The sequence below is a fragment of the Camelus ferus genome, chromosome 22, assembly GCF_009834535.1.
Source record: "Camelus ferus isolate YT-003-E chromosome 22, BCGSAC_Cfer_1.0, whole genome shotgun sequence".
NCBI classification, from domain to species: domain Eukaryota; kingdom Metazoa; phylum Chordata; class Mammalia; order Artiodactyla; family Camelidae; genus Camelus; species Camelus ferus.
The window spans coordinates 663485-679530 of record NC_045717.1 but is presented as its reverse complement, the minus strand read 5'-3'; the positions used below and the strand labels follow the sequence as shown (position 1 = coordinate 679530).

Here is a 16046-nt window from a genome sequence, read left to right as displayed (position 1 = left end):
TTGCCTCTCTGGGCCAGCCCCTTGTTGATTCAGAGGAGACAGGACAGCAGGGGCACCCTGGAAAGGGAGGTGGAAGAACCGTCGCCCTCCGCCATCCCTGGGTTTTCCCTGTTGGTGACTCGAGGTTAGGGCGGTGGACAAGACACACTCAGGCGGAGGGAGAGGAGAGCTGGGGAGCTGGCGCTTGAGGGGCTGAGCTGCTAGGAAGAGACAGTCACCTGAGTAGCCCTACACCTGCAGCTTGGCTTGAGGCCGCAGGGCACCCCGCCCGCTGGTGCAGAGCACTGTCCCCTCCAATCTAAAGGGCACAGGCTTGGAGGGAGCCGGGCTGGGTTGCTCCCACCCCCAGCTACTGTCAGCTGCACGTCCCGGGCTCACCATTCTCTCAGCAGTTTTCCTCATATATATAACTATTCGAAATTCAGAAGGGAATCTGTTAATGTTAATCTTTCAAAACAGAATCAATAGATTACTGCATTTCATAATTTAATTTATGTATGTATGTATGTATGTATTTATCATTAGCTCTTTTTGTACATTATAGAGATCTTTTATGAAACAATGTTTCCAATGACAAAGATACATTTATTTGAAATGCGGTTAATCCCTCTATTTTTGTTTTAGTTTTTTAATCTATGAAGTTCGAGTAAAATTACAATGAACAATGTGGTTAAAAAAAACCAGCTTGTGTACAAACGTTCATAGCCGAATCATTTCCTAATAGGCAACAAGACTACAAGTCTGTGTGGCCACGAGACCCGCCCCCGGGGCCACGGGAGCCAATCCGCGTGCGTGCGCTGCCCGGCCCCGCCCGGGCGCCCTCCTCAGCGGCGCCCCTCCCTCCGCCCGCCCAACGGTCAGGTCAGTTCGTCAGGCGGGCAGGCAGCAGTTGGTCGAGCTGACGGCGGGTCGTCGGGTCTCCCCAGCGATGCCGGTCCTCCTCCCTCCGACAGCGGCGGCGGCTGCAGCGGCGGCGGCGCGGTCCCTCTGGGAGGCGCGGCGCTGGCCGAGCGGCGGCCGCGGAACTTCGTGTCCAGCGCGGGGGCGGCGGGCGCGCGCCTCGAGGTGGTCCGCGGGCAGGTGTTCGACGAGGGGCCGCGCTGCAGCAACCTGCGACCTCGGCGAGGGCTCCCACGGCGTCGTGTGGTGAGTGTCCGCGCCCCGCTTGCCGGCCGCGCCCTTCCGCGCGGCCCCCGCCCGGCCTCGGCGGACTCAGCTGGGGCGTCGGCGTCGGCGTCGGCTTCGGCCCCGGCCCAGGCCCCGGCCCCGCGACCCCCCGAGCCCGAGCCCGGGCACGCCCCCGGCCGGGCTGCCCCGCCGTCCGCTTGCCAGGGATCTTGGGCGGGACGGGGCCCGCTCGGGCTGGGGCTTTGCTCGCGGCGCTTCCCAGGCCGGCCCTCGCTGGGCGGGGGAATGGGGGAGGGGCCCGTGTAGGGGGTGGAGGCCGGGACCCTGGAACCCAGGGACCCCTAGGACGGGAACGGCCCCGCTCCCACCGTCGGGTGCTGACCTCGCGGGCTTCCCTTGACGTCCGTGGGGAAGCCGCGGAGTCCTTCAGAGGCTGGCGGCGGCGGCCGTGGTTTGGAAAGCGGTTGGCAGCGCCGTGTGTTCCCAACCCCGAAATCATCATCTTGTTCGCCCACTTCGTCTGTGTTTTCTGCGGCCGGCTTTGGCTCAGCAGCTTACGTGGTGCCAGGGGTGCTCTCCTGCGCAGGCTTTCTGAACAGGGTGAAGCGGCACCAGTGTTGGTGTGGCATGTTTCAATCTTGAAGTTTTTAAATGGATTTGGAGATGGTCCTGTTGGCGTTTCAGGAAGGGTAAGTCAGCATCGCTATCTTGATTTCTTAAGAAGTCATTTGGAGTTGGGCCTAATTTGACTTCTTTCCCCTCCTTTACCCTTTGTGCCCTTTGAACTTGTTTTGCGAGGTGGCTGCTTTCCCAAATCCACGTGCCCTGCTGCAGGGATGAGAAACTCAGGGAGCACATTTGGGGAGTCACTGGTTTAGCCTACGGATTTGTTTTAAAGCAGATCTTTACTTGCAGATGTCACCCTCTGTCCTGGACACTCACCTTGTCCCTGAGGGACCCTATGCAATGAGACCCATTTGTAAAGTCCAGTTTGTTCAAGGGTCAGGAATGGGTAGTGAGGTGAGAGCCTCTTTGTGGCTGGAGTTGGCGTCCAGGTGTCTAAAGGTGAACGGAGGTGGGGAAACACTGTACGTGCTGTGGATGGGCGGGTGGGAAATGCCGGGCACGTGGCTCTGCGGCTGGCTGGCTTGGAGTGGGTGCTGCGCCCCAGCGGGTGGGGTGAGCCAGGCCCCGACACCAGGACGTCCCCTTGATGAAGGTGCTGAGGGTTACACAGCACCGTGCCCGGGCATCTGCCCTTTACCTAGGTGTGGTGACCGCAGCCCGGCCGTCCTCATCCTCAGGGCTTGGAAGTGCAATGGCAGGAGCTCAAAAAGAGCCCATCAGAATCTTTTTAAAAAATATCCTGTTTTTAGTTTATTTTTATTATGGAGAATTGAAACACACACAAGAGCAGAGGGACCAGCTCTTGGGTACAAGCCCTCAGCTCGAACAGTTATCAGCATTCTGCTCTTTTTTCAAAAGATGCTGATCCTAAAACACTTTCATTAATTTGAAAGCAGAGAGCTAACAAGCAATGATGTTAATTTAACAACACACTTGTGAGCGATGTTGAAAAGCCAGCTCCGCTTTAAAAAAATGACAGGAGCACCACCCAGCCTGCTGTGACCCCGCAGAGGCGGGAACACGTGGGTCCCAGTCTGAGCACCTGCGGGGAGGAGGTGAGAGGGACCCAGAGGGTCTTAGGGCCTGGCCCATGGCCCAGAGGCACAGAGACTTTGTAAGGTGGGGTGTGGGGGGTGCAGTGATGGACCAAACGGATGTGCCCAGTGAGGTGCGGGACAGTTTCGGGTCGGCGGCAGTTGCTTTCTTGTCTTGTGGCCACACTGCCCTCTGTGACAGTGAGAAGGATGTCTTCGGAGCCGGACCCTCGTGTCTACACACTTGCACTCCTCTGCAGGAAAGGCTGTGTGCCCTGTGCTGGGGATAGTCTGGGCGGCGACAGGTTGAAAATGGAACAAGCTCAACAAAGAGGTTCAAATAATAAAAGGGGTGATCTTGGGGTGCCTCGGCATTGTGAAGAGGGGTCAGGAGGCTGCCGAGTGAAAGGAGGGAAACCCTTGCAGGCAGAGGCAGTAGTGAGAGGGAGCAGTGTCGAGGGGACAGCGTGGTCTCCCCCGAGCTGAGTCCAGGGCAGTTTGCATGTGTGTGCACGCACTCATGTGTGCCCAGCCCTGCACACGGGGTGAGAGCAGTGACCACAGGGAGTATGAGAGCAGTGACCGTGGGTGCGGGTGCCGTGAGCATGGAGGTGTGGGAGCAGGGATCGGGGGTGCGGGTGCCGTGATCGGGGGTGTGGGTGCAGTGATCGTGGGGGATGTGGGGGATGCTGTTCCCATCGTCTGCTGATACTTGAACTGGTTTCTCAATTGTTACTGTACTTACAAAAATTTTTTTTGGTGTGTGTCATTTCCTCTTATGAAGGACCCCTCTGAGGACACCAGGGGCTCTCTAGGAGAACACACTTGCCTGCTTAACTACCCGGCTTGAAATCCTAAGTGTCTGCCCTTCCTTCCTGAGGTGCTGGGGTGGGGTCCACTAGGTGGTCCAGGTCTGACCCCAGGCCTGTTTAGCTTCTTAAGTTTTCATATGCTTGGGGCTGACCAAACGCCCTGCAGAGGAGCCTCTGGGGGAAGCCCAGCAGAATTCCACTGGGGGACAGAGGGTAGGGGGGCGCTCACATGCACTTCAGCATCAAAGGGGTGTTTGACTGTGTCTCTGAGTCCCTCCCCGTTCTGAGATGGCCCTTTCCCACTGGAGGAAAGAAGGGAGCTCCAGGGGCAGGGGTTCCAGGGGCGAGGCTCGGGCCCTGTGTCTACCCTGGACTTGGTCACCTTTCTGGGAGGGGGATCTTTGGCCCGGTGAGATTATGCCCCACCCGCCTGAGCCCTGTGGAATTAGCACTAGCATGGGGTCTCCTTTAGGGAAGGGGTGCAATGCATTGCACACTCCCAGGTCCACATGGAGACCAGGGCCCTGAGCAGCCCCTTGGCTGAGGCCATGAGAGCCCTGTGGTCCTGGGCCATCATCCCCTGGGAAAGGAGCCCCAGGCAGGGTGTGGTCCTACTGGTCAGCCATCACAAAGGGGTGGCCCTTTGTGTGGGCCTCTGGTGTGCCAGCCCTGGCCTGGCCTTGGAGCCCAGAAGCTCACGGTCAGGCTCTGGAGGATGGGGTTTCTTTGGGACTGCAGCCTGGCCACACCAAAGAGGTGTCCATTTGGCCTGTGTCCAGTGCTGGGGGTCCCCCAGGAGTGGGGGGCACTTGGAGATTCCCCACCTGAGAGGAGGTCCACTGAAGGGTGCTGGATGTGGTACAAGCCTTTCCCAGGCCAAGTGACAGTTTCCCACTTGGGACCTCAGGTACCCGGGCACAGTCCCCGTGTGTGCTGACTGTGGCCCATAGTGGGCCCAGGCGCTCCCTCAGAAGAAATCTCTGGCTCCACCTTGGCTGGGAGAGACGAGTACTCCTCTCGATCCTGCCCCCCACCCCGCGCCCTGGGCCCTGACCACGGGCGATTCTGCCTGGGCTGGTTTCTAACTCACCTGGCCCAGGTCCTAGGCACCGTCCTGGAGCCTTCGTGGAGAGCCTGCATGTTGACCTGCTGCTGTTTCTTTTCCCTCCAGACGCTGCCTCCCCCACCCCACTCCCAATCCTGCAGCCTGTGGTCACCCCCATCTTTGAGCAGCTCATGGTGAGCCCAGGCCTGTCTCCCCTGTCGTTTCTGCACAGCCCTGGGTTTTCCCTGTTGGTGAATCGAGGTGAGGGCGGTGGAGGAGAGGAGAGCTGGGGAGCTGGCACTTGAGGGTTTGGTGCCTCTGGGAGGAGGGGCTGAGCCGCTTGGAAGAGACAGTCACCTGAGTAGCCCTACACCTGCAGCTTGGCTTGAGGCCGCAGGGCACCCCGCCCTCTGGTGCACAGCACTGTCCCCTCCAATCTGAAGGGCACAGGCTTGGAGGGAGCTGGGCTGGGTTGCTCCCACCCCCAGCTACTGTCAGCTGCATGTCCCCGGCTCACCATTCTCTCAGCATATTTCCTCATCCACTGTCCTGGGCCCCAGGAGGATTATCTGAGAGCCCTGGGCGAGGTTTTTAACCGGTAGAACCCGGAATCCTGTGCTTTCCCGGAGTGCTGATGGTGGAGGCTTGTTTTCCTGTGTTGGACGGACGGGATCAGTTTATAAGAGATGCTATTTTTACTGTAAATACAAGGCATTAAGTACTGACTATACGTTTAAAAAAATGCACAGATACATTTCCATTTATAGGTATTAGAATAATACGTAGTGTTTACAGTAAAAGCCAGGGTATCATTTAGAAGTCGATGGCGTATGTGTATATTTAGATCATGTGTGTGGGTCTGTGGGTGGCTTTGTTGGGGGGGGATAGGTGTCTGGGTGGATAGGTGCTCACATTTCATGTGCACGTGTGCAGGTGTGTGTTGTGTGGCACGTGCATGTGGGGATGTGTGCATTTGTATGCTTGTACACGTGTGTATGCTTGTGGTCATGTGTGATAAATGTACATGTGTATGCGTGCATGTCTCTGTGTGTACACGTGTGGGTTTGAATTCATGTGGACTGTGTGTGTCTCTGCATACATGTATGCATGCGTGTAGACTGTGGGGTTGTGTGCATATGTGTGTGCGTTCCTGTGTGGGTGTGTATGAATATAAGTACATGCACACACGTGCATGCGTGTAAAGAGCATGTCTTCTGGGGCTGTGCCCTGAGCATTTTCCCAGACCAGAACCATCAGCAGGGATGGGGAGACTCCGGTGCTCAGAGGTGCTTGAACTTGCTGTCCTTCACCTTCATCACCTCCGTGAGATCCCAGAAGTGGCTCTTCAGGGTCCTTGCCCCTTAAATACATCATCTGAAGTACTGGACAAATCAGTCTTGGGGCCGTGCTTGTGTGTTTCTGAATCTTCCTTTGCTTTCGCACTGTTTTCCCTCCTCTCCATCACCTTTCAAGTCTCTTCCTTTCCTGCTTCCTCTGATGTTGTCTGTTTCCATTTCTTTTCTTTGGCTGCCACTCTTGCCACAGACTACCTAGCTTCCAGCTTTAAAACAGTTTGAATGCTTGGTGCGCCCTCTGTCACCCAGGGTGGGTCCCGTCTGTCGATGCCAGTGTTGATGGCGGGGATGCTGGGTGTGACGCGGCCACCATCGCGTGCCTATAGGCAGAGGCTCTGCCAGCACGAGCCTCTCTTCCCTTGAGCCCACGTCCCTGTGCTGGGAATACAGCGGCGAAACAAGCACTCCTGCTCTCACGGAGCAACTGTGAGCCCAGCGTTGGCTGCCGTACGTGTGTCATTTCACACGCGGCTCGTGAGCAGGGGCGCGTCTTCTCAGCCCCACAGCCGAGGAAGCCCAGACTTATGGAGGCTTAGGGGACACGCCTGAGTTCTAATCACAGACCTGAGCTTAAGGAGGAAATGTGCAAAATGGGGAATGTCTCCCAATCCCATCAACCCAGCTGAATGCTCTGAATTTTCAAGTTTTCATCTTTATACACGTTCTTTTCCCACATCATTGTCGTTTTGATGTAGACATAGATATTTTTTAATTTCTAATTTTTGTTAGTTTATTATTGAAGTACAGTCAGTTACAGTGTGTCGATTTCTGGTGTCCAGCAGTGTCCCAGTCATGTGTATACATACATCTATTCATTTACATATTGTTTTTCATTAAAGGTCATTGAATATAGTTCCAAGCACTATACCGAAGAATATTTTTTCAATCTGTTTTTATATACAGTGCCTAACATTTGCAAATCTCAAACTCCCAAATTTATCCCTTTCTGACCTCCTTTCCCCCGGTAACCATAAGATTGTTTCCTAAGTCTGCAAGTCTGTTTCTGTCTTGTAGATGAGTTCATTAGTGTCCTCTTTTCTTTTCTTTTTTTTTTTAAGATTCTGCATATGAGTGATATATGTTACATTTTTTCTCTTTCTGGCTTACTTCACTTTTCCCTCTTTGTTCTTTTTCTTTTTGGGGTTCAAAAATTTTCTTTTGTATTATCTTGGTTTCTTTTTGGTTCCTTTGACTGCACTGTATGTTTTTGATTTGTGGTTCCCCTGTTTTGCCGGTATATTAACTCATTACTGTATCTGTTTGCTTTAAACTGATAGTCGTATAACACATCCTAAAAAGAACGAAAGAAAGAAAAGAAATCTGTATTTTCTTGTTCCCCCTCCCAACTTGAAGGATTTTGATGTCCTCTTTTACGTCTTCATGTTTATTCTGTTGTAATTCATTGTAGTTATCACCTTTCCAGTCATGGTTTTCCCCTTTCTGTAGCGTCCTGCATAAATGTAAGGAAGATGAGAAAACGGAATAGTTTTCTCTAAGTTCTAATATAACTGGAAATAAATACAAAGGCTTAAAATAGTCTAGGATATCGTACAATCACTTCTTAATCCTTTATCGAGAAGTAATTCAGTCCTTCAAGGTAGTAATGAAAGTAGTTTGTTACAGCATTACTTAGGCTGAAGTATATTAAATGGAAAGTGATTAATACAAATATAAAAATTATTAGATGAATTGATTTGGGATTTATAATTAGTTGTTTGACATTTGCTAGCTACACAGATGGCTGAGAAGTTCTTTTTATGTAAATATGTCTTTTATAAGAATGTTCACTACATGTTAGCTCGATTTATAAAATGTGAACAGGATAAAGAACATTATCACTCCTTTTTATTTTTTCTTTTAACTCTACTGTAATTTTCACTTCTCTGGGTGTATATATGTGTGTGTGTGTGTATATATATATGTTTAGTAGTAGGTTATATACAGATATTTAATAATATATAAGAATGTATATAATATAAATAGGTAGTCAGTTTCCAAGATCTAAGCTGGTGATCTCCCCATCACCTTTTTATGCCTCTTACTAAATATTCGTTCTACCATTACAGATATCGGTTACCTTTTTAATTAGTGGCTTTTTGCCTTGCTCTCTTTTAGTAACATTCAATTATAAAAAATCAGAGAAGTTATGCCAGCTCATTAGTTATGCATGAAGATGTTAACCTAGACCTAAGGAAATTATAGTCCTCTTTTAGTGGATAGTTCCTCAGATAATGAGTGGAAGCATTAACTTTCTGTGTACAACATAGCTATAAAAAAGTTTCAGAGCTTCTTTATAATGTGGCGCCACAGTAAAGCATGGAGTTTAGTTGTGTATCCATGTATATATATCTTGTATAATTAAAGGGACGAGGCACATTTACCTCCCGATGCTTAAGTACCTTTCTGGTATAATTTATTTTCCTTCCCCAAAGAACAATGGGCTCATAAAAAAAGTCCTGAACATTCAGTATTCATGAAAAGGCCAACAGATATTGCATGGTTTTGAAATCATGCTTTTATAAAATCACAGAATTTTAAATCACTCTAATAAGTGTGTTTATTAAAATTAATTAAGGTTAGAAAAAGGCGCATAGCTGAGATTAGTAAAAATGCATTGCGATAAAGAAGATAGGCTAAGTTACTCTAACAAGTAGACCCAAAATGCAATGTCTGAACATAGCAGAGGTTGGTTTCAGCTTTAGCATAAGATACTTCAGGGAGTAGGGAAGTGGGGTCTGCTCCATGACCTTGAGCTATTGTGATAAACGATTTATTTCTTTATCTGCTGTAATGTGCTCATATTTTTTCCTCGTTTCAAAAATATAAAGAAAAATGTTTTATAGTTTAGTATTCAAGAGTAAAAGAGAGACAGGAGTAAGAGAAGATTATTTCCTAAGCAAAGGACGGTGGTATGGCTAGTGGTATCATGGCCTTAGATGAAATACTTTGCCTTTCTCCTTTACTGAAACGCCCGACTGAGCCTGTACCAATATACTATTTTCTGCTTCTGCCTGAAAGTTTATTTCAAGACAGAGTGTGAAAGTTGAGTAAATTTTGTGGTCTAGACACATTATCAATGTTATCATTATAGACACATTATTATGTTATCATTATCATTTCAAGAAGGTGACTCTTACCTTCTACTTATTTCATAAATTTTGTTGCACAAAGTAAGTCTTTACTTAAGTTCTACAGGTTAATACAGAGTTCTCATAGACTGAATTTTGCTTAATCTTGCCACACGGTACACATTGTCTAAATGGGGATAATTTAAGCTAAATTGAGCCATTTCTTCATTCTACTAATAATATTGTTCCAGAAGTACTTTCAATCTATATTTTGGTTTTCATTCCCTTTTCTATAAATACTTCGTGTTTGTATATGTTAGTCATGTGGGTTTTCCCCCCATATTCAGTATAATTTCTCTCCCTTTTTTTAATACAGAGAACTACTTTTCTTATATGTGAGTCTAGTTTGTATTCCATTGAATTCTTATGGTGTTCTCATTTGTTTTTGTAACAGTTTTGTTGCTAATAAATTACTGATGATTTGTCTAAGATGATTAAAGAAAAATAATTATAAAATTAGAAATAAAGGGTGTCATGACTGGTATAAAGTAATTTTTTTTTTTAGCTAAAACTGAAAAAGCTGAAAACTGCATGAGTCATATTTTCTACATTGAGTTTCACTTAGAAGTTGAGCATTTGTTCAAAAAATGGTAATAATGATATAACTCAAAAATAGATAACATATCCTCCCTTCTATGAGACTGTATTGTATATACACATTAGTAAGGTCCTAGGAATCTATATGATGTATATGGAAATGGTATAAAGTGTATACCAAATTTTTTTTGAATTCTGCAAATAATTATATACTTTAAGAAAGTGTTGAATCACGTAAAAATACATTTCCATGTGTATTTTTCATAATTCAGTGCATCTTTCAGTAGGTATTTCTCAGAATACCCTCAAAGAATAACCCTCAAAAGTAATTTACACTTTATAACAATTCCTTGCTAGCTATTAGGAGGTATCTTCAATTAAAACCTAATCTGCAGATATTGTTGCTGAAAATAACGGAGTAATCTCTTTCAAATCAGTTTAACCTATTATATATCTATTTGCTCCATGGCATGATTTATAAAACGTGTCTTAGTATATGTATGAAAACTGGATAGAATAGAAACCTTGATTAAAAAAAAGTTACCTCTACTATACACACGCAGAGACACACACACACAGAGGAGGGTCACTTTTAGGTCCTTAGCTGAGGATCATTTCAAATCAATTTATCCATAGCTATCCAGACAAGATTGTTGCCTACAAGTAGTTCACTTTTCTTTTAACATAAGTTTTCTTTATGTTCATGTTACTAGTGGTCTAAAAGCTACTGAAATTACCCACCTATAACATGTTCTAGTATAAATGTTTATTGCTTTTAGTCTTTACATTCAGGTAATTTTATGATTGTCTCCTTAGAATACACTTGCACAAAACTTTTCAGAACATAGAGCATTTTACTTTGTCAAGACAATAACAAACACATACACAGGGATGTAGATGATAATAATGTTAAGTTAGAGCCAGATTATGGAGGAATATGTACTTAGATGTTTCTTAGGTAGATAATAGAAGGTCATCAAAGTTTATTTGGAGTAGGAAATATGATTGGAACTCTAAGTTAAATCACTGAAGTGTTATTTATATATTTTTTTCAATTGAAGCCTTTGTTTTTCTAGGCTTTTGATTATATTTTCAAACTTAATTAGCAAGTCTACAGCGCATTTACAAGATGAACACGTGCTTCCACAGTGTTTTACTAATGGTTTCCATCTTCAGTTGGGTAACACAGACCTTTCTAACATGTAGTATACATTTTTTGCCATTTGGCAAGTCTATCTATTTAGTTTGGTTTGTTTTCCACAATTAATGCTGACTGATAACTGGGTTCTTTTCTCTTCCAGGTTGTGGAGACGAATTTGGTTGCTTTTGACTGTCACTGGATCATTATCAATGAGGTAAAGTAAACTAAACCTTGCTGTTAACTCTGGGTCCTGTTTTCATATGTATAGTCACAGGATTCCTAGGGCCTTGAATTTCTACTAAGAGACAGAACACAAAGTAAACTTTCAGCTTACTGAGTGGATGCTGTTAGATAAAAATAGAAAAAGTATAGTTTTTTTTTTTAAATTATAAAGGGCTTTGCATGAATGAAATAAATGGAGAACGAATTCCCCACTGAGCATCTTTTAGCCTTTTCCGTTGGCACACACTGCCTACTTCGGGAGATCATCTTTATGAAAAGTACACTCTTCTTTGTCAGCACAGTGAATTCCTCCCAGTGGAGTGCTTATGTTCCATTTATATTTTACTGTTGTTTCTAGAACTTTTATATCCACCCCCCTTTACACAAGGATTAAATAGTTCAGCACATGAATATGAGTAAAGAAGAGCAGATTGTTTTTCTTTTCACAAAGCAATACAATTGTTTTAAAATTCACCCACTTGTCAAGTCCCTTGTGAAAGTTTTTTGAATTTTCTAAGGACCATACATAAGATAAAAATACACTATTACAATATGAGAGCCCTCTGAAACAAATTATTCTATTAGCACCTGCCAGTCAGAATTGGAGAGGACAGTGAGAAATCAGTCAGGGATAAATAATGAGACCATGCGAATCTGTTCTCAACGAGACCTAGGATTCAACATATCTATCTCTTATGAATACAAATTTTATGTATTATTTATCAACAGATACTAAATATTGAATGATAGAATAACAAGTTTTGTCTAAGGAACAGAACAGCATTTTGGGCAAGAATACTGGTTTTGCAATTAGCCAGATAGGCTCCATCCTGGCTACACAACTGGTTAGCCGTGTTACTATGGAAATATAGTATAATCATCCTGTGCCTCAGGTTGTTTTGTTTGTATGTATAGTAACAGTTACTTTACAAGTTCACGATAAAAATTAAGTGAAATACTGTCCAGTATGCGTAACACAGTCCTGACAAAAGGCAATGAATAGTGCTGCAGTAATGAGCAGAGCAGGGGGAAGCTCACAGATCACTTTCTCACACATTATTTTGTTGAATGCTAAATATTCTTATGAAGTAATGAGGGAATAAGGGCCATGAAAAGCGCATGATTTGTCTCTTCTTACACAGAAAAGTAAAACCGGTTCTCAGTTCAAGTGGTTTCTCCTGCACCACACGTCACTGATGGAGTTTTAGCTCCCTTGTTGGCTCTTTTTCATGCAATGTAAAGGCACTGGAGACATCTTGCAAATCTGTTGTTGGTCTGCCGAACTTTAGGTCTACATGATTTGTCAGTGAATTTCTTATGTCCCATTAGGATGTGTTTTTCTGAGATCCCCAAAGATAATGTGTGTATGTGAGATCTGCTTTTCAATAAAGTTTTTAATACCTTTAATGTTCTAATACCACTCAAGTTTCCATCTCGAATGACTAGATATCAAGATAGAGTAAAAGGAAAAGGGAAACTTAACAAACCTTCATAATAACTTTTCAAATGAGGTGTTTTCATTTCTATTTTTCTGCAAGGAATCTAAGATTCAAATACATTAAACAGTTTGCCAAATATTACACAACTATGAAGAGGTGATAATGGAATGTAAAACCTTTTAGTCCTTTCCAGCCTAAAGCTTTGATTGTTCTTGCTTCATTTTCTTTTGCTTCAATAATTTTCCTTACAGATTATATTTTTGAAATTTCTGCTACCTAAATTTCAATCTTACAGGAGCCATATCTTGTTACTTTTTGTCTTTAGCTTATTATTTTCTAGGTTACTGTTTTTTGGAATAGAGACTCCGAATTCCTGTTTTTGTCTCACCTTGTTTTTATTCCCCACCTGCTGATGGCGAATAGACCACACAGGTTTTTCTGTTGTAAAACAAGCTGGAGCCATTTTACTTGTTTGCATCAATAGAGCTGAGTAGGGGAAAAAAGTGATTTCTTGCCTCCTTAGAGACATGGATTAATCAAGCCTATTAATACCTATAATGTATAAATGGAGGTGCCCATTCCTTTCTATTCTTTGGCAAGATTGCAGAAGGGACCCCTGAATTAACTTTTTTCCATATTTAATTTAACCTCTAGCACTATACCTGAATATTAAAAGTATGAACCCAGGTAAAGAGAGCTTTCCAGGATACCAGTGGCCATCTGTCTCATGCTTGTGTGTCAGTTTGTACTGTGGAAGAAATCGCTTCTTCATATTATAGAGAGGAAATCTGACTGAGCAAACTAGCATGTGTTTCATTGATGATGATTATCTTGGAAAGAATAATACAGTTGTATTTTAATATATATTTACTAAATATTATGACTCCTTTTGTTGAACTTACTAAATTTTATTTCATAAAATATTAGAAGGGCAAATGATGTCTCTAAATGGACATTCCATAATTTGGGCCACCATTTTGCAAAGAAAACATCCACACAAACACAGCAATCTAACCAGCAAATAACTCAATAAATGCTAGAAGTGTAGAAGACAGTATAGAAGACCTCAGTTCTTTTCTCCCCTTCACACTTGGGTTTTCTACTGTAAACTGTCATAACTGTAACTTCCCTTTACCATTACTGGAACTCTTATCTCTGTTTTACCCACAGCCCTCCTTGCTAGTCCTTGAGCAGAGATGTCGTTTTAGCAGGACGGCAAGTCAGTACTGCTTAACCTTTGAAAAATTTGATGTTCACAACACACACTGTTTACATTGGTCATTATATTTTCTAAGCTAGGTTACAACTCACAGAGATGAAGCATATTTTCTGTATTTTCATCCCGAACAAAGACCATCCTTCAATATGTGTGTGGTCAGCACCCTTTCTTCCATGTGATTCCATTCAGTCACCTCATTCTCTCCAAAGGAAACTTGAGTCTCGCTATCCTTTATTTCATTTACAGTCCTGTTTATAATGGATGAATCATAATTTACCCTAGTCTCCATAAAAGAAGAAACAAGGATTTCTCAAATTTGCTAGGAAGATAGACTCTAAAAGGATCAACAACCACAAAACCCAACAACATGCAGATGCCCATTTTGACTGAACATGGGAATCACAAATGTGTCTAGTTTGGTTTGTGTAGCTACTGTTTTGTTGCTAATTTTAGAATGGCTTGCAAACATTTATTTAATCTTATGGCACCAACAGTTTCTCAAAGAGAAACTATAAATCAAAGTTGGCATTGTGCATCATGGTACAAATTGATGTTGAAACTTGAAAACAATGTATTTTTTTCATTTGCATCAAGTGTGCTGTAATAATGAGAGGCCGTGCTAGCTCATATGGTGTAATCAATCATCTGTTAGTAGTTGGTAATGCTATTTATCTTCTTCCTGCAATCAGTGGCTGCAGCACAGAACAGCCTTTGCACATAAGTACTGTCATCCCTTCAGGGTCCTGAAGCAGATGGCCTAGCACTTTATTTAAGTTTTACAAAAGTTAGACATTCAGATAGGAAGCTATGCACTGTTTAGAGCTGCAAGCAGCATAATGCTATGTGCACCCTTCTATTAGCTGTTGATACTCAGCCTGACCTTTGGTGCCCTGACTTCTTATTTAAATAGTTTAAGCCATTATTTTCTGTTAATCACTACTGAATTGTGCCGTTAAGGAGAAGTTCTTCTTATTGTTCTTTTGAGATTTGAAAAGCCTAAGTGTGTAATGAATATGTCAAGCAGAAAGCTGCCATTCTGCTCCTCTTCCTGTTCCTACAGTCTACAGCTGGTGGTGTTTCACGTTTCATAATATTTGTATAAGTTATTTCGCATTAACATTAAACTTGATGGAAGCATCAAAGGATCGTCTTTGCAAAAACATGAAGAATATAGACGTATCAGCAAAACAATACCAACAGAAAGCATAATCTTTTTAAATGCCACCACATAGTACACTGCTTAATATCATTACTAAAATTTGCTTTGTTTCGAATAGATCAAGTTATTAAAGCATCCCAGTGCCTGTACTTACAGTTGTAGGCATCTGTCTTTAGAAGGTGGTTGGGTAAAGTCTTCATTTTTTTTTTTTAATTTATCATTCATTTTTTTTTTTTGAATTTATCAATATTTAATGAGTATCTACTAGGAGCCAGGAACTTTGTAACATTTTAAGAAATAAAAGAACAGGAAAAGGAGGAAGGGGCCCCTTCTCTGAAATAGTTTATATAGTATAGATTGGCATCTGATCTAACGGATTTTGAGAGTCTTTCCTTCACCAGAATTCTATTAACTTAAGCCTAAAGCTGATACCCTACAAGGTTTCAGGAGTGATCCAGTTTTCCTAAAAGATTTGTTCTGGGAAGTGGCTGTTTCTGGATGGAGTTGTATCCCTACCAAATATTTTAGCTTTCCTCTTTCTTGTCTCTTACACAGTTCAAAGTCCATCCTACATTAAACTGGCACAGCAAAGTGAACAAGAATCTTCTCTTGGATTTATTGATTTGATTCTTAATAATTTTTGATTATTCATGTAAGTTATTTTGGGGAAAAAAGACTGTATGCCTTGGTCGCTAAAGAAGAAAAATTGAGAAAAGTTAGGTACACTAAAATGTATTTGTTCATTTGTATTGCACTATCAGTTCTTATTTCATAAATACACTTAGTCCAAAAATAACACAAAAAAAATAATTTTATAATTTAGCTTCTTTAAATTCTTGCAAATAAAGGAAATGTCTATGTGTTTATAGAGATGAGCACATTTGGGTAGTATGGGCGGTTTGCGAGAGTGAGTGGCGAACTTGTTCTTCACGTGGTTATTTTAAAAAATCAGATGGTTTAAACATTTTTAAAGTTCCGAGCATTAGAACAGTATAGATTCCAGTAGATTATACAATAGTTCCATGTTTTAATACAGAAGTTTACTTATGGATTTCTTTTTCATGTAAAATATCTCTTGATAGATTAAGGATTCCCTTGGCTTTTAGTGTTTATATAACATTGCATCTACTACTCTTGAAATGCACCTTTTGAAAACGCAGTTCTGTAAATATAAGGCAGCTGCCTAATCAAGTTTTCGTA

At 43.4% G+C, this 16046-nt stretch overlaps 1 protein-coding gene across 14 annotated transcripts in view; it reads left to right on the top strand.

The window, feature by feature from the left end:
- The window catches only part of LOC116656675, a 144369-nt gene that overhangs the window by 39561 nt on the left and 88762 nt on the right, over positions 1-16046 (top strand). For 7 of the 14 annotated variants that reach the window (XR_004314165.1, XR_004314164.1, XM_032464839.1 and 4 more), the window contains 3 exons: positions 725-861; positions 954-1146; positions 10968-11021. Coding sequence is in view for 12 of the 14 variants with exons in the window: in XM_032464839.1 (XP_032320730.1) it covers positions 725-861; positions 954-1146; positions 10968-11021 (384 nt within the window). In the remaining 2 variants the exon portion in view is untranslated. Of the gene's footprint in view, positions 1-724; positions 1147-10967; positions 11022-16046 lie in introns of all 14 variants that reach the window. The other 7 variants (XM_032464848.1, XM_032464843.1, XM_032464841.1 and 4 more) reach the window with 3 other exon arrangements.